General features: G+C 47.5%; 2 protein-coding genes across 12 annotated transcripts in view; one reads left to right on the top strand and one right to left on the bottom strand.

Moving 5' to 3' along the window:
* gwl (serine/threonine-protein kinase greatwall) overlaps positions 1-15,662 on the top strand; it is a 619,920-nt gene that overhangs the window by 415,042 nt on the left and 189,216 nt on the right. For all 9 annotated transcript variants that reach the window (XR_012826296.1, XR_012826297.1, XM_075682969.1 and 6 more), the window contains one exon: positions 1,615-1,779. Coding sequence is in view for 7 of the 9 variants with exons in the window: in XM_075682969.1 (XP_075539084.1) it covers positions 1,615-1,779 (165 nt within the window). In the remaining 2 variants the exon portion in view is untranslated. The remainder of the gene's footprint in view (positions 1-1,614; positions 1,780-15,662) is intronic.
* Positions 1-15,662, bottom strand: part of LOC142573305 (uncharacterized) — a 140,530-nt gene that overhangs the window by 13,859 nt on the left and 111,009 nt on the right. The window contains exon 3 of one of the 3 annotated variants that reach the window (XR_012826298.1): positions 5,029-5,607. The exons of the other annotated variants lie outside the window; for them this stretch is intronic. The gene's annotated coding sequence lies outside the window, so the exon portion shown is untranslated. Of the gene's footprint in view, positions 1-5,028; positions 5,608-15,662 lie in introns of those variants that run through there. 3 annotated transcript variants of the gene reach the window in all.

Genomic DNA, 15,662 nt, shown 5'->3' with positions numbered 1-15,662 from the left:
GCACCCTGCTGTAATTTTAGGCGATACACTAGTCCCATTATGTGATGTCCGTAAATTTCTAAACGACACTGGATTTTTACATAAAATATAGATTATTAACACAGCTTTCTCCTTCCTAAACTGGATTTTAAAACACCTCGTGTTTGGCGCAGCATAGCCTTAGCCACTTTTGCATCATTAAACCACATTTAACTAATTTTCTTGAGTGGATCCGCAGCTCCAATACCTTTGCGCTGTTTTTTATCTAGTAAGTTTCCTCCATAGTTTACATGAATTGTTCATGCTCTCTTTTGTCCGGTAACAAGAGAGCTTGAGCAATTCTACTAGAACTATTCATCTAGAGCAATAATGCCCCCCCCCCCCCTTCGTCGTCCAGGCCCTTTCCACAAAAAAAAGATTGTGCAGTGACACATCAACCGGCTGACACCCAGTGCTACCTCACATTCCTCCACTAACATTGGGTAGCACACCTTTCTATTCAATTCTGCACCCTCGCCGCTAACACACCTTCATTCATTGCCTCGCCCACCTGCTTTACTCCCTCTCCCCTTTAGAATAACCATACCTATATAGCATATGTCGCCTTGAAAAAGACAAGTCCACTTGTCAATGCATTGGCTCCCGCTTTTTAGGTTGTTCTCATTTTGCTCATCAACAATAAAGTAAAGTGACTTAAATAGTTTTGGACATATACTTTGGCATCTGCGAAGCCCAATTTACAGATAGCAGATGCATAATCAAGTTTAGATCTATTTAATTAATCTAATTAGCTAAATATAATGGATTGGTGTTTCAGCAAAATTGCAGCATAGGTATGCAAGGGCATGGTATGCATTGTTAATAATTCGCAAAGTTTATTGTAAGCATGCCACGAGAGATCATTCATTATATGCATAGATTACGCTGCAGAGATACGGGACTCTTTTATAAAATCTAACATCGCCAAACTAGAACAGGTAGAAAGAAGAGCCGTGCGTTTTATTTATAACACATTTACAAGAACTTCAGTTACAGAGCTTTTAAAAAGGGCTAATCTTTCTTCTCTGGCACAAAGCAGTTGTTGTTCGCGATTAAAGTTCTTATATCAACTAGTCAAGGGGCATTACAAGATTGACATAATGGAGATCATATCCTTCTCGTCTAGATGCACTACTCGGCAAAGACACAATTTCACTATAACTCCCTTTTCCTGACGTAGCAACTCTTTGAAGTATTCATTCTTCCCGCGCCGCACAATAGTGGACTGCTACCAGCTAAAATATAATGTTGTCTCTGCGCCAACATTAAATTCTTATCATGTTTACAGTGACATTATTTAGTCTGTATCATGTTTCCATGACAGTGTTTTAGTTCTTTGGTATAGCCTTGTGTGTGCCCGACCTGTATGCTTTGTATCTATTTCTATAATAGTTATATTATTATTATTAACCTGGTGCATCTTTCTGCACATACCGTCGTATTAATTAAGCTTACCCTGCTAAAATCACCGCATGGTGATTGCACTATTTATAAAATAAATAAAAACCAGCCACTCCCTAGCAATCTTCTGTGTCTATTCAAATTCCGAAAACAGAGCAACAGATGAGACCTGCCGCACGCGTGTGTTCTGTGCAGTGGTGGGTGCCAAGCGTCTGCACTTTGACCTGGGAACCAGCCCACCCTTGCGAAGCCCCCGGCAGAGCAGCGTTCAGTCGCCCAACGTCCTGAGTCCCGAGTGGGCCGACGGTGTCTGCCATAGTGATGAGGTGTTTGCAGCAAGACCACCTGGTATCACTCCTGGTAATATAGTCGATTCCAGATTTTTCCAATTCGAAGGGGATCACGAAATAGTTCAATATATTGATAATTTGAAATAAAAAATATGCCTCTAAAGTTTATCTGAGTTCTCCACATGCCTTGGACAGTTTCCTTGAGATCATGAAAGGGGGGAGCGTAGCAATTTGCTTCTCCAAGGTCATGCTGAATGCTCAAAAGTTGACTTGTTTTTTGCCCTCAAATATTGCAAGTCGTTCGCACTTAGTAATGGTCTGAAATAATGATCACAACACTAACCCTAAAAGCCTGTGTCACCCGGACACGAGACCATGGTGCACTTCGCATTTGTTGAAGTGCTTGTTGCATGTTTTTATTCAAACTAAATTAGAAATGGATGCACCGCAGAAGCAAACTAGCCTGTATGGATATGCACCATGCCGCTATCATCGCACTTGAACCGGTAATTGCACGGGAACATGCTCGGCCCCATGCACGCGTTAAAATCAATAGGCCATTTAAATGGCTGATCATCGTATGTGGGCAATGAGCTGGGTGGGCTGTTGTCAGGTTTCGGAACTGACTTCGTGTCCTTACTTCTCAACTTAAAAACTTCGCATGTCTTTTCACTCAGTGCTTTGACCCCTCACGGCTGGTGCATCCCTTCCTTGACGGCCCTCTGGCCCTTGTGTCAGTTAAGGCCCCTTGATAATTTGAAAGTAGTGACACTCTCCTCCTCGCGGCACTTTCCTTCTCGATTCTCCTCGCCCGCCGGCTGTGCATGACACATTTTTCTCCTGGGCTCCTGCAGACAGGCCACAGCATTCTATGGAGGCGTGTTATTTTGGGCCAGTTGCGCTCCCCAGTGGTGTTGAAAATTTTGAGAAAGGCTGATAACAGCATCGATAATGCTGAAGGCAATGTTTATGAGGAGGTTGGTTATTTCTTAAAGCCATATGAACGGGGTATACTGATGTAAAAGGAGCTCTGAGGCAAGTTCCATACTCCAGACAATTTTTCTGCCACTGATGAGATGCTTTACTTTGTGTGTCTAATCTAGTATTGCTTGTGGCACATCCCTTTGTGAGTGGCTTATTAAATGAAAGCCTTGGATCTCTGTTTCAAGGTCGCTTTGTGAGCTGCAGGAAATATCACGTGACCGAAGGAAAGCCGGAAGCAAACCAAAGCATGTGCAGCCATGTATAAGAGATGATTACTGATTAGCATTGAAGTAATGATGATTGATTAGTGATTTAAGATGAATTAAGAATTATTAAGGTGGATTAAGTAGAATTAAGATGAATTAATGTCGATGAAGGTGGATCGAGATGCATTAGGGAGGATTAAAGTGAATGAAGGTTTAAGGTCCATTAAGGAGGATTAGAGTGTATTAAGGTTGGCGGAGGTGGATTAGAGTGGATAAAGGTGGAATAAAGTGCATTAAGGAGGATTATAGTGGACTAGTGTGGATTAAAGTGCATTAGGATGGATTAAGGTGCATTGAGATGGACTAAGGTACATTAAGGAGGATTAAGGTGGATGAAGGATTAGTATGAATTAAGGTTTATTAAAGTAGGCCTTACAACCTTCATCCACCTTAATCCTCCTTAATACAACCTAATCCACCCTAATCAGTCCTAATACAGCATATCATATTGACCGCAAATAAAGACAGGGACAGCGGAAGAGAACACAAAAACAACACGGGCGGTAACTCTCAACTGGTGTATTCACGGCAACCCGTAGGCATATATAGGCAAATAGAACATGCGCAGAACACAGCAAACAAGAACACTGATCAGCCTAGCAGGCAGCCAATGATCAAAAAAATCTATTTCCGATTGAAACAGCCTAATAGATTCTTTATACCTGATGGTAGCGCTAAAAGGGACAAACACACGGTAAAAAGACGACACGATAATGAGGGAACGCTAAAAAAGCATTCCCTCGTCATCCTGTCGTCTTTTCGCTGTGTGTTCATCCCTTTTAGCACTACCATCAGTTATAAAGAATGCATCACCAACTAGCCCAGCACCAAGTTTTATTCAACCTAATGGAAGTGTCACTAACACAGTCTTGGCCTTTCCTTTTTATGTGATATGCCTCCATCAGTTTGTGTGCAGTCTGGTCCTGGCTTCTCCCCAGAATCTTTCTCCTTAAAAAGTGGTGCACAGGGGCAGGCATTGCAGTGTGCAGACAAGTGCGCCAATTCATCTTCGTTAACTTTTGTTCATGTTCTCTGGCTCGATCATTCAGGCACCATCCTGTCTGCCCTATGTAGAACTTGCCTCACGCCAGGGGGATTTCGCACACAACTCCTACATTGCATTTTGCATACGGCTTGTTATGGTTCTTGCCACAGCCTTGCCTTCCTTTAGGATTATGGGAGGTGCGAGGGCAGAGCCGCGCCAGCTTAAAAGGGGCTGAAAAGACAAGGGGGACTCCAGACCTGCCTGTCACCTTCCTTAGGTTGTGAGTGATCCTGTGAATATACGGTACCACTTCAGGTCTTACGGCCATAGTAGTCGTCCTCACCCTTGCTTTGCTGCTGCATTCTTTCATAAATACTCCATCAACCCCAATTCACCTTAATCCTCTTTCATACACCTTAATCTTTATTCATGCACCTTAATCCTGTTTAATACACCATAATCCACCTTAATGCAACCTAATCCACCTCCATCAATGCTCATCCACCTTAATCTAATTCACCATAATCAATCTTAATCCTCCTTTATCAACCGTAATGCACCTTAACTTATCCTAATCTACCTTAATCCTCCCTAATCCTTGTTCATGCACCATAATCCAGCTTAATCCACCCTGATCGGTCTTATACTCCTTCATCAACCCTAAATCACCTTAATCCATACTTATCCACCTTACTCCACCTTAAGGGGACAGGGTAGGTCCTATTCTAGCCATGCATTTTAGGCTATGTTCGTGACCCTTTTTCTCGTGATCTGCTGGGGTTATAACATTAATCTTGGTGGCATTGTAATCAGCAATGTTAGGTAGTGTTACTGAACCAGGATTATTTCTTTTTAGAGGTTAGATTTTTTTTCATTTTTTTACTGGACCCACCAAATTTTAGAGCCAAAATCTGCAGTAAATAGCCTGTAAACAAAAATCCCCTACAAGAATATTTAAACTCTTGGTTCAGTAGACTTTCTGTAACGTTTCCTCAATATCTGGAAAATGTTATCGCCCTAGCGCTTGTAGTTTCTGAAAAAAGACTTCAAATGCAGCAAAATTTGGTGTTTTTAGATAATTGGCTTTGAAGTGGAAGAAATAGCTTTATTGCAATATAGGACTATAGAAACAAATTCTGGTGCATTTTTTCAATAGCCACCAGCCTGTGAGTCCCCTCCATCGTCAACACTTCTTTTCTGTGCTAGCTGCCTTGTTTTCCGGGCCTCCTTAGTTACCAGTCGTGTAGCCCTCTCTGCAAAGTACAGTCGCCGCCGGTCAACTTCGCGCAACCACTGGGCTGTGAACCGTCCTGGAGAAACTCCGAATGACCTCAAATGTCGGCTCGAGCAATGCTGCGGTCATTAAATGTTAGCACAGCATCCATTGTCGCTATTTTCAGCCTCTTGAGGCCAAGAAAGACATTCTTCGGAGCGCGCTCCCATACAACCTTGTTGAACGCCTCATTCGCGTTCTGAGTTTTTCGATGGAGACATTTCTGGAGAAGCTCAGGCTTTGAGAGCTGCTGAAACACCGGCGTTCTGCTTCGAGCGTTCCGCCGAGCCCAAAAGCTTCGATGCAGACGCTCACGTGGTGGCCGCGGCGCCCACTCCTGGATTGTGTTGCGGAGAATTGGCGTCATTGGAGGTCGACATATGCCGGTTTCTGTGGAAGAAACGTTTTTAAAGTACTTATTTGGCTTCGTCATTGCATTACCGCTAAATAACCGGCACCAAAGTATAAATAAATTCGATCGTCTGCGAAAACACGCCAAAGCACGAGCAAAACGCCCCGCGTTGCGAATAATCCAGCTGCGTCTTAGGATTTGTTTGGCTAAGTGAAATATGCTAGCTAGGTTTTCACTGTTGCCAGATGAGTGACAGCCATTCCGCTAAACGTGACAAAAAATAGGCGGTGAAAAAAAAATTTTTTTTTTTCAGTTTAGGAGAGGCAAAGATCCCGAGCATGTGTCAAAGGGGGCGTGGCTGGATGCTGCCTAGGTTTCGAAAAATGTTGATTTTGAGGTAAATATTTCGCGTACGCGCAAATGAAACACTGTGCCATGTTAAGGAAAGAATAGAGATTTTAAATTACACAACAACAAAAAATCGATTTTTGTCGGAAAATTTGCCTACCCTGTTCCCTTAATACTCTTTCATACACCTTAATCCTTATTCAAGCACCTTAATCCTCCTTAATTCACTCTAATCCACCTGGGTCCCCTTTAATTCAATCACCAATGAATCATTAACTTAGCTAACCATTCTCTTATACAGAAGTGGACATCCTTTTGTGTCCCCTCTGGCCTTCCTTGGGTCACATGATATTTTCTGTTCACAATGCGACCTTGAAACATAGAGATCTAAAAGGCCTCGGCTTAGATCTAAAAAAAGAAAAGAATGCGATGTGGACTAGCTAGCGCTCATCACCTGCAATACCACGGGTATACTTGCCATCTATATTTTGAGGGCTTGCATTCATTGCATCTGACTGACGCACAGATCAACGTAAGCTAGAAATAATAGCTCCTCTACAAGCCGCTTTTTCAATTTTCAGTAAAACAGGCAACGGATCCTGACAATCACGAAAAGTGTGATAGAGAGGCTGCATCTTCACACATAATTGTTCGCAGTAGAAAGCAGAATCTATTGGGGGTGAGCTTCACCACTGGAAAAGGCGTGACATGGCATGAGGGATCACGTGGACACAGCGGCCGTGTCGGCTGCTTTGGAAGCGCCGAAGCGAGCTGAAAACGAAAGTTTAAGGTCCCAGCTGCGCTGCAGTTCTGATTAAGTGGTGAGAAATAGAGAGTAAGGGAAGAAAGTGATTACAGCAGGTGCGCCCAGCTTCATAGGCATGTGCGGTGCCATGATGATACAACAGTCTCCTCTTCTCTTAGGGTGAGACCCTGTCAGGGGGACGTCTTGAACGGGTCGACCATCATAGTTCCAGGGTTGTGATCCCATCCGTCATATTAGCACTGGCGGTCTTGTCGATGGCTCTGTCGCCTCTGGCTGAGAGACACGGCTGCACTTGCTCCGAGTCCTGCACCGCCACACGCGGTTGCACTTGGTCCAAGTGTCGTCGCATTAGTTCACCCTCCGGTCCCTTGGCAGTCACCATACGAGACCCCTCTGATGTTTGGACACGTGCTTGAGTCCATGGGTCTCCGAGGCAACCGTAGTTTCACACCCAAATTGTTTTATCCTTCTGCAAGAAATCATTGGCAAAAGGGTAGATGTCACGCTGTGTTTCTGACGGCAACAAGTTATCTAGTCGGGAGCGTAGCTCACGTCCCATCAACAGCATAGCCGGCATTTTTCCGCCCGACAGCAGATGTTCATCGGTAGTTCTGCAAGATCCTGGCCAGCCGCGTTTGCATTGATCCTTGCCTGTTTTTCTATAGGCTCTGTTTTATGGTACGCACCGCTCGTTCCGCCAACCCATTCAATTGAGGGTGATATGGTACAGTGCGTATGCGCTTTATTCCATTCACCGCAGTGAAAGTCTGGAATTCCCGGCTTGCAAACTGCAGCCCATTATCTGTGACAATTGTGCGCAGCAACCCAAAAATGCTAAAGAGGGTGCACAGGGCATCTACGGTCGTCCCAGTTGTGGAAGTTCGCAAAGGCACAGCTTCCATCCACTTACTGTGGGAATCGACCACAATTAATAGCATGTAGCCATCCACCGGACCCGCAAAATCAATGTGCAGACGAGACCACGGCTGCCTGGTTTCCGGCCACGGGACTGGTACCTGGCATGGAGGCATCGGTGCAGCTTGTACACATAAGTGGCACATCTTACCAAGCTGCTTAATCTGTTTATCAATGCTGGGATACCAAAGCAGCGAGCGAGCTAGTCTCTTCATCACGGTGATTCCTTGACCTGTCTCATGAATCAGCTGCAACACCGCGTTCCTGGCTGCTTTAGGCACGACTCAGTGGCCCCAGAACACCAGGGCTTCTCTCACAGTTAGCTCATCTCTCCGGACTAGGTACGGCTTCAGAGTTACTTGCTTCGCATCTAAATTCCGAGGCCAGCCTTCCTGCACCCACTTCTGCACCACAAGTAACTCCTCATCTTCGGCCGTATAGCGGGCCAGTTGTTTGGCTGACAGAACTCTACTGTCCAAACAGACTGTGAGAAGTACGTACTCACAGTCATCAGTGCCGTCCTCGTCTCCGGACACTTCCTTGGAAGGCGCTGCCCGTGGCAGGCGGCTGAGTGCATCCGCCAGAACAGTCGCCTTGCCGTCCTTGAGCTTGACGATGTAGGAGTAGGGGCTCAACTGGAGGGCCCACCGTTGTATGCAGGCGGCCGCCATGGCTGGAACTGGCTTATCTGGATTGAAAATACTGACTAATGGCTTGTGATCAGTCAGAAGTGTGAATTTCCTACCCAACAAATATGCCCGGAATTTTGCCACTCCAAACACTAAGGCCAGGGCTTCCTTTTCAAGCTGCTGTAGTGGGTAATATGCATGTGGCACTGTGCGGACTGGCACCGCTGCGGCGCGAGACCCGAGCTCGGGCTGCTGAAACGAAGTGCTGGGACTCGTGATCAAGAGCTACCTGCGATCCCTCGAACGAGCTGCAATAAACCCCATTTCATTTGGTGGAGCTGCGGGGTAACCTCGGAAACTGAAACTCCGAAGCCGGACGCTGCCGACTGCTCCGACCATGCCTGACGAAACCACCCAGGAAGATGCACCACAGCCTCCGGCAGTCATCGTTTCCGGTGCGTTGCGCCAGCGTGATCCTGCCATCTTTAGTGGCACCGATGGTCATGACATGGAGGATTGGTTGTCATCTTACGAACGAGTGAGCCAGCATAACGAGTGGGATGACGTCACCAAGTTGCACAACGTGCTGTTTTACTTAACCGGCGTTGTGAACCTCTGGTTCCGAAACCACAAACACGATTTCACAACGTGGAGCGCATTCAAGACAAGTTTCGCAGAAGTGTTCGGGCGCCCCGCTGTGCGCAAGCTTCGCACAGAACAACGCTTACGGGGGCGTTCGCAACATCACAAGTTACATCGAAGATGTCATTGACCTGTGTAAGCGCATGAATCCGTCAATGGCAGAACAGGACAAGATAAAACACATTATGAAAGGCATTGATGAGGACGCCTTTCAAATGTTGTTAGCGATGGATTCGTGTACCGTGGCCAAAGTTATTAATTTGTAAAAGGAGTTCTCCTTGGGCAAGTTGGTGCTTAGATTCCCTAGGTATACTCTGTGACGCAAAATACATTCCTTGAGAAAGGACCCTTTTCAAGAAATGTATTTTGTGCCGCAGAGTATACCTCAGTTATCAATTCGTGGCAAGGTTTTGGCGAGCTACGGAAACAACACATCTTAGCTCGGCGCCCACCGCCTATGGAAGATTCATTAGCAGCATTGGTTATTAGCGACAACCACACAACCTTGCTGACACAAATAAAAGAATTTGTGTGCGAGGAGGTCGCGCGACATCTCTCGATTTTGCCAACCACGGAGAAGCCTTCTCAATATTTGGCTCCAGCGATCCGACAGATCATTCAAGAGCAAGTGACCGAAGCTCTTCCACCTCCGTGTCAGCCGCGCCTCTGACGTATGCCGAAGCCATTGCACAGGCGCCTCGTCTGCCGGGGTTCCCTCCTCCGCCTTCAGCACCTTGCCTGCCAGTGTTCTCTCCTCCAACTTCGCCTCACCAGCCGGCGGCTCCCTTTTTCAGTGCACAGCAGCAGGGTGCAAATCCTTGGCGCACTGCTGACAACCGCCCAATATGCTATGCCTGCGGTACCCCGGGAAATGTAGTGCGCTTCTGCTGCCGGCGCTTGCCAGCCTTCGTGGGCACCCCGCGACCACGCAGCTCCGGCTTCCGACCATTCCGTGTGCCTCAACGACCACCGCCGGAAGTCTACGCTGCTGATGACATGCCAGCACCGCAGTCACAGCTCTACGGCACGAACTGCGTCATCGTCGGAACATCAAAGTCCTCTTTTTTCCCCTGTTAACATTATTGAAGTGTCCGTGGATGGCATCAAATCTCTTGCGCTCGTCGATACAGGTGCTGCTGTATCTGTGATTAGTGAGAAGCTTTGTCGTGCATTACGGAAAGTGACCATGATGCCTTCAGTACTATTGCTTAGAACAGCCAGTGCACAACAAGTTCAGCCAGTCGCTATGTGCTCTGCCAGGGTGCTGATTCGAGACATTTTGTATTCGATTGATTTCTTTGTGTTAACTTGTTGCTCCCACGATGTGATTCTCGGTTGGGATTTTCTGTCGCGCCATCACGCCGTCATTGACTGTGCACGTGCTGAGGTTCAGTTCTCCGTTCTGTGCGATTTGCCATCTCACGACTTTCTAGTTCATGATATCAGCAGGATCTGTGTAGCTTCAGATACTGACCTTCCCCCTCACAGGCCTATATTTGTCCCCTTTCATGCGCATCGCTTGCCGAAGCGACGGTCATGTTTTCACCTGCTGCTGTCTTCATTCGCCGCCAGCCTATATTGTTGCCTTTCGCCCTCCTCACGGTTCACCGTGGTGCTGCAGAAATACTGATTTCTAATCCAAATTCGTACACTTTGGCTTTGCACGGTGGCGAGACTATTGGTACCTTCCAGACTGCAAACGCTGATGTTATTGCGCATTTTCCTGTTGATGACGACGTAGATACTGCCAACGTGGATACTGCCAACGTAACAGCACTGACAGCCCATGTACCATCTCACCGAGTATCACCGGATGTTTTTTGTCACTCTATTGCCGATGACCTCGAGGCCACACAACGTGAGCGACTAATTACTCTTTTAAATGATTTTCACACCTCTTTTGACTGGAACCAAGCATCATTAGACCGCACAAGTACCGTCTCTCACCACATTGATTCAGGACATCACGCACCATTACGTTAGCGTCCATACCGCGTGTCATCCACCAAGCATTGTGTCATCACCAAGCAAGTTGAAGACATGCTTGAGCATGGTGTTATCAAGCCATCCTGCAGCCCTTGGTTGTCTCCCGTAGTACTCATTAAGAAAAAAGATGGCTCGATTCATTTTTGTGTGGACTATTGTCGCCTCAACAAGATTACACGAAAAGATGTCTATCCTCTACCGCCCATAGATGACGCCCTGGATTGTCTTCATGGTGCCGAGTTCTTTTCTTCTTTAGACTTGTGATCAGGCTATTGGCAAGTGCCAGTGGATGAATCTGACCGCTCGAAGACAGCTTTCATTACGCCTGATGGCCTGTATGAGTTTACAGTAATGCCATTCGGCCTCTGCAATGTGCCCGCGACATTCGAAAGGATGATGGACAATATTCTGCGCGGCCCAAATGGAAGACGTGCTTGTGTTATTTAGACGATGTGGTAGTTTTCTCCCCTGATTTCACCACTCACCTCTCTCATCTATGCGAAGTCCTTACCTGCCTTACTACCGCCAACCATCAACTTAACTTGAAAAAGTGCCGCTTCGGGGCCCGCCAGCTGACCATACTTGGCCATGTCGTTTCCAAAGATGACGTCCTTTCCGACCCTGACAAACTTCGTGCTGTTCCACAGCTGACTTCCACAGCTGACTACAGTGAAAGAGCTCTGAAGTTTTGTCGGTCTTTGCTCTTATTTTCGATGCTTTGTGCGCAATTTTGCCTGCATCATCGCTCCCCTGACGAAGCTCCTGGCTGGCCCTGGTGACCTTCGCGACTGGACTCCGGCATGTGACCAAGCCTTCACCACTTTGCGTCGTCTGCTTACCTCACCGCCTGTTCTACGCCACTACGACCCGAGTGCACCGACCGAAGTCCATACATACGCCAGCGGCATCGATCTTGGAGCCGTCGTTGCACAACGCAAGCCTGGATTTCCGGAATATGTGGTTGCATATGCGAGTTGTGCCCTCACGAAGGCAGAAACCAATTATTTTGTTACATAAAAAGAATGTTTGGCTATAGTTTGGGCCTTAAACAAATTTCGACCTTACTTGTATGGTTGTCCGTTCGACGATGTGACAGACCACCACGCGCTTTGCTGGCTTGCGTCACTGAAAGACCCTTCGGGGCATCTTGGACGTTGGGCTCTTCGGCTCCAAGAATTTGACATTCGCTTCATCTATCAATCCGGGCGCCAACATTCTCATGCAGATGTGCTCTCCCAATCGCCCATAAGATCCGACGAAACGCCACCCTCATGCATAGAGTGCCCGGTTGCTACGCTTGCTGTTAGTGACATGCCGTTTGAACAGAGAAATGATCTGTGGATTGTGTCTCTCATTAACATACTTAACAGTTCTTCAACGGCTTCATGCCCTCGAGCCCTTTGTCGCCAAGCCACCCACGTCGTGCTACGCGACGCCATCTTGTACCGCCGAAACTATCAGCCAGACGGTCGCAAATGGCTGCTAGTCATCCCTCGCCATTTGCGTTCTGACGTATGCCTGTATTTCCACGCCGACCCACAACAAGCTCATGCTGGCGTCCTGAAATCCTACGAGCAGCTCCACCAGCGGTACTACTGGCACGGCATGTATTCTATGTCCACAAATACATTCAGTCATGTGCAGCCTGTCAGCGACGCAAGACATCTCTTCATACGACAGGCCCTCTCCAACCTTTACCGTGTCCTGCATGTCCTTTTGATCAAGTTGGCATTGACCTTTATGGGCCTCTTCCATGCACTGCTAATGAAAATCGTTGGATGATTGTCACAGTAGACCACCTCACAAGATATGTTGAAATTACTGCAATTGCTTTGGCTGCTGCCCGCGACGTCTCCGCATTCATCTTATGGCACGGCGCACCGCGAGAACTGCTCAGCAACCAAGGCCGTGTCTTCTTGTCTGAAGTTAATAATGAGCTACTTGCCACGTGCCGCACTATTCACCGCATCACTATGACGTATCACCCACAGACTAACAGTCTAATGGAACGATTCAACCTCACTCTTGGTGACATGCTCACCATGTATGTTGCGTCTGCTCATTCCAATTGGGACAATGTCCTCCCTTTTGTGACATATGCATACAATACCACCGTTCAGGCTGCCACAGGCTTCTCACCATTTTTCCTTCTTTATGGACGTGAACCATCCACTACCCTCGACACCGTACTACCATATCATCCGGATGCCTCTGAATTCATCCCTCTTTCCGAAGTTGCTCCCCATGCTGAAGAGTGCCGCCAACTGGCTCGCTCATTCATGTCGGATACCCAAGGAATCCACAAAGATCGCCACGACAACGATCAGCCCACACAGTCCTTCGCCGTGGACTCTCATGTCTGGCTTAGGCTGCCCTTCCAAGCTCCAGGCCTTAGCCCAAAGCTTGCTCCGAAATATCAGGGTCGGTATCGGATCGTCGCATGTACATCGCCTGTGAATTATGTAGTCGAACCGGTGACACCATCTTCGGACAAATGCCACTGTGGCCGTGAGACGGTTCACGTCAGCCGCCTGAAGCCGTACCACGACCCCCTTATCGTATCAGCACCTTAGGTCACCAGGATGGCTCTTCTTCGCCACGGGGGCAAATGTAGTGGGTAATATGCAGGTGGCAAAGTGCAGACTGCCACCGCTGCGGTGCAAGACCCGAGCTCGGGCTGCTGATGCGAAGCACAAGGACTCGTGATCAAGAGCTACCTGCGATCCCTCGAACGAGCTGCAATAAACCCCATTTCACTGCGAATACTTCCACTCTGCGTCTGTGAGTATGTGGGAGCGGAAGCCAATAGTACTTCATTAAAACTTCTTTCTGGGCGAGTTGGTGCATACTTGACATGAAAACTGTTTACAGCGCAAACACATGCAACCACAAAGTATAAGAGACAGGACACAAGCGCTGTTTTTTTTTTTTTATTCCCTGCAGAAGTTAATAAACTTGGTCTTGACCCTAACGGCACTCTTCTTAATGGGCTCAAAATTCTTATTGATTGCCACTTGCGCTTTTTCATTGAACATTCCCTTTGGTAGAACAACAAACCCTGCCTCTTTGTCTGCTTGAACAAGCATAAGGTTCTTTCTTTTAAACAAAGAAACCACACCATTTAACACATTTCTGTGATTCTGTGCGTCAAGAACGTTTGGTGAGCACTTTCGCAGACAGTCTACACCCCCAAGAAGGCAGCGGTCCCGGTCCTCTTCATTTCTCGCTTTCGTGGCCAATTTCCTGTTCGTTGCAATCAGCTCATGGGCTGAGACACCAGGCTCCAAACCATATTTTGGGCCCTTCTGCAGGAGACGTGTTACATTCTCAGGCAGGGAAACATTTCCAAGGACGGTTACACTTCTTTTACTCCCTTGTGTAGTGTCCCTGTTGCCTAGACAAGACAGCAACAGGTTCAGAAGGCACCTCCAATGGTACTCCGTGAGTTGAGCAGCTGTTTTCATCAGTGACGCTAGCTTTCTTGCGGCGAGCCATCCGGGGTGGTCAACGTAGCAAAGCAATCGAAGCCAATCTTGAAACAGACGAACTTGCCGCCACAGTTCTGACCGCATTAATCTGCACAGTCTTTTAACGTGTCCCCACGACGGTTTTACAGGGCCAAAGAGAGCACTTACTTCATCTGGGACGAGGCCCTTGCGGATACAGAAGGCGTAGCATCTTGCCCGGCATGTAGCGTTCACGATGTGGGTCAGTAAAAGGTCAGTGATGCAAGAAGAGGGAAGAACACAGAAGGAAGGGCCCACTGAACAAGAAAGGTACTTCATTAAAACTTCTTTCTGGGCGAGTTGGTGCATACTTGACATGAAAACTGTTTACAGCGCAAACACATGCAACCACAAAGTATAAGGGACAGGACACAGCGCTTGTGTCCTGTCCCTTATACTTTGTGGTTGCATGTGTTTGCGCTGTAAACAGTTTTCATGTCAAGTATGCACCAACTCGCCCAGAAAGAAGTTTTAATGAAGTACCTTTCTTGTTCAGTGGGCCCTTCCTTCTGTGTTCTTCCCTCTTCTTGCATCACTGACCTTTTACTGACCCACATCGTGAACGCTACATGCCGGGCAAGACGCTACGCCTTCTGTATCCGCAAGGGCCTCGTCCCAGATGAAGTAAGTGCTCTCTTTGGCCCTGTAAAACCGTCGTGGGGACACGTTAAAAGACTGTGCAGATTAATGCGGTCAGAACTGTGGTGGCAAGTTCGTCTGTTTCAAGATTGGCTTCGATTGCTTTGCTACGTTGACCACCCCGGATGGCTCGCCGCAAGAAAGCTAGCGTCACTGATGAAAACAGCTGCTCAATGTCAAGGAAGCCAATAGGTTGCCTCATCCCCTCAACTTTGCCGTGAGAAAGGACGGCTCCAATGCCGACTGCTGAAGTATCCCGTTCTAGTATCAACGGTTTGTCCGGGTCGTAATGGGCAAGAAACTCTGCTTTACTTATCAGTGCTTTGACCTCTTGGAACGCCTGCTGCTGAGCAATGCCCCACCTCCACTCCGTCCTGGCATGCAATAGTTCATACAAAGGTGCAAGGATCGTGGCTGCCTGCGGTAAAAACTTTTGGTAATAGGGGACCAGACCCAAAAATGACCTTAACTCGGGCACTCCCGTGGGTGTGCCGACGTCCAGAATAGCCTCAAGATTTTCCCTTTTGGCATGCACGCCCTTATCGGTGATTTTGTAACCCAAAAAATGAACCTCATTCTCACGAAATTTTGACTTCTCCTGATTCAGCTGCACCCCGAACTCGCGGTACCTTCCCAGAACTCGGCGTAAGGTGGCAGCATCA

The sequence above is a fragment of the Dermacentor variabilis genome, chromosome 2 (assembly GCF_050947875.1).
Source record: "Dermacentor variabilis isolate Ectoservices chromosome 2, ASM5094787v1, whole genome shotgun sequence".
NCBI classification, from domain to species: Eukaryota; Metazoa; Arthropoda; class Arachnida; order Ixodida; family Ixodidae; genus Dermacentor; species Dermacentor variabilis.
The sequence above is the reverse complement of the archived record's forward strand: the minus strand, read 5'-3'. Positions and strand labels throughout refer to the sequence as shown.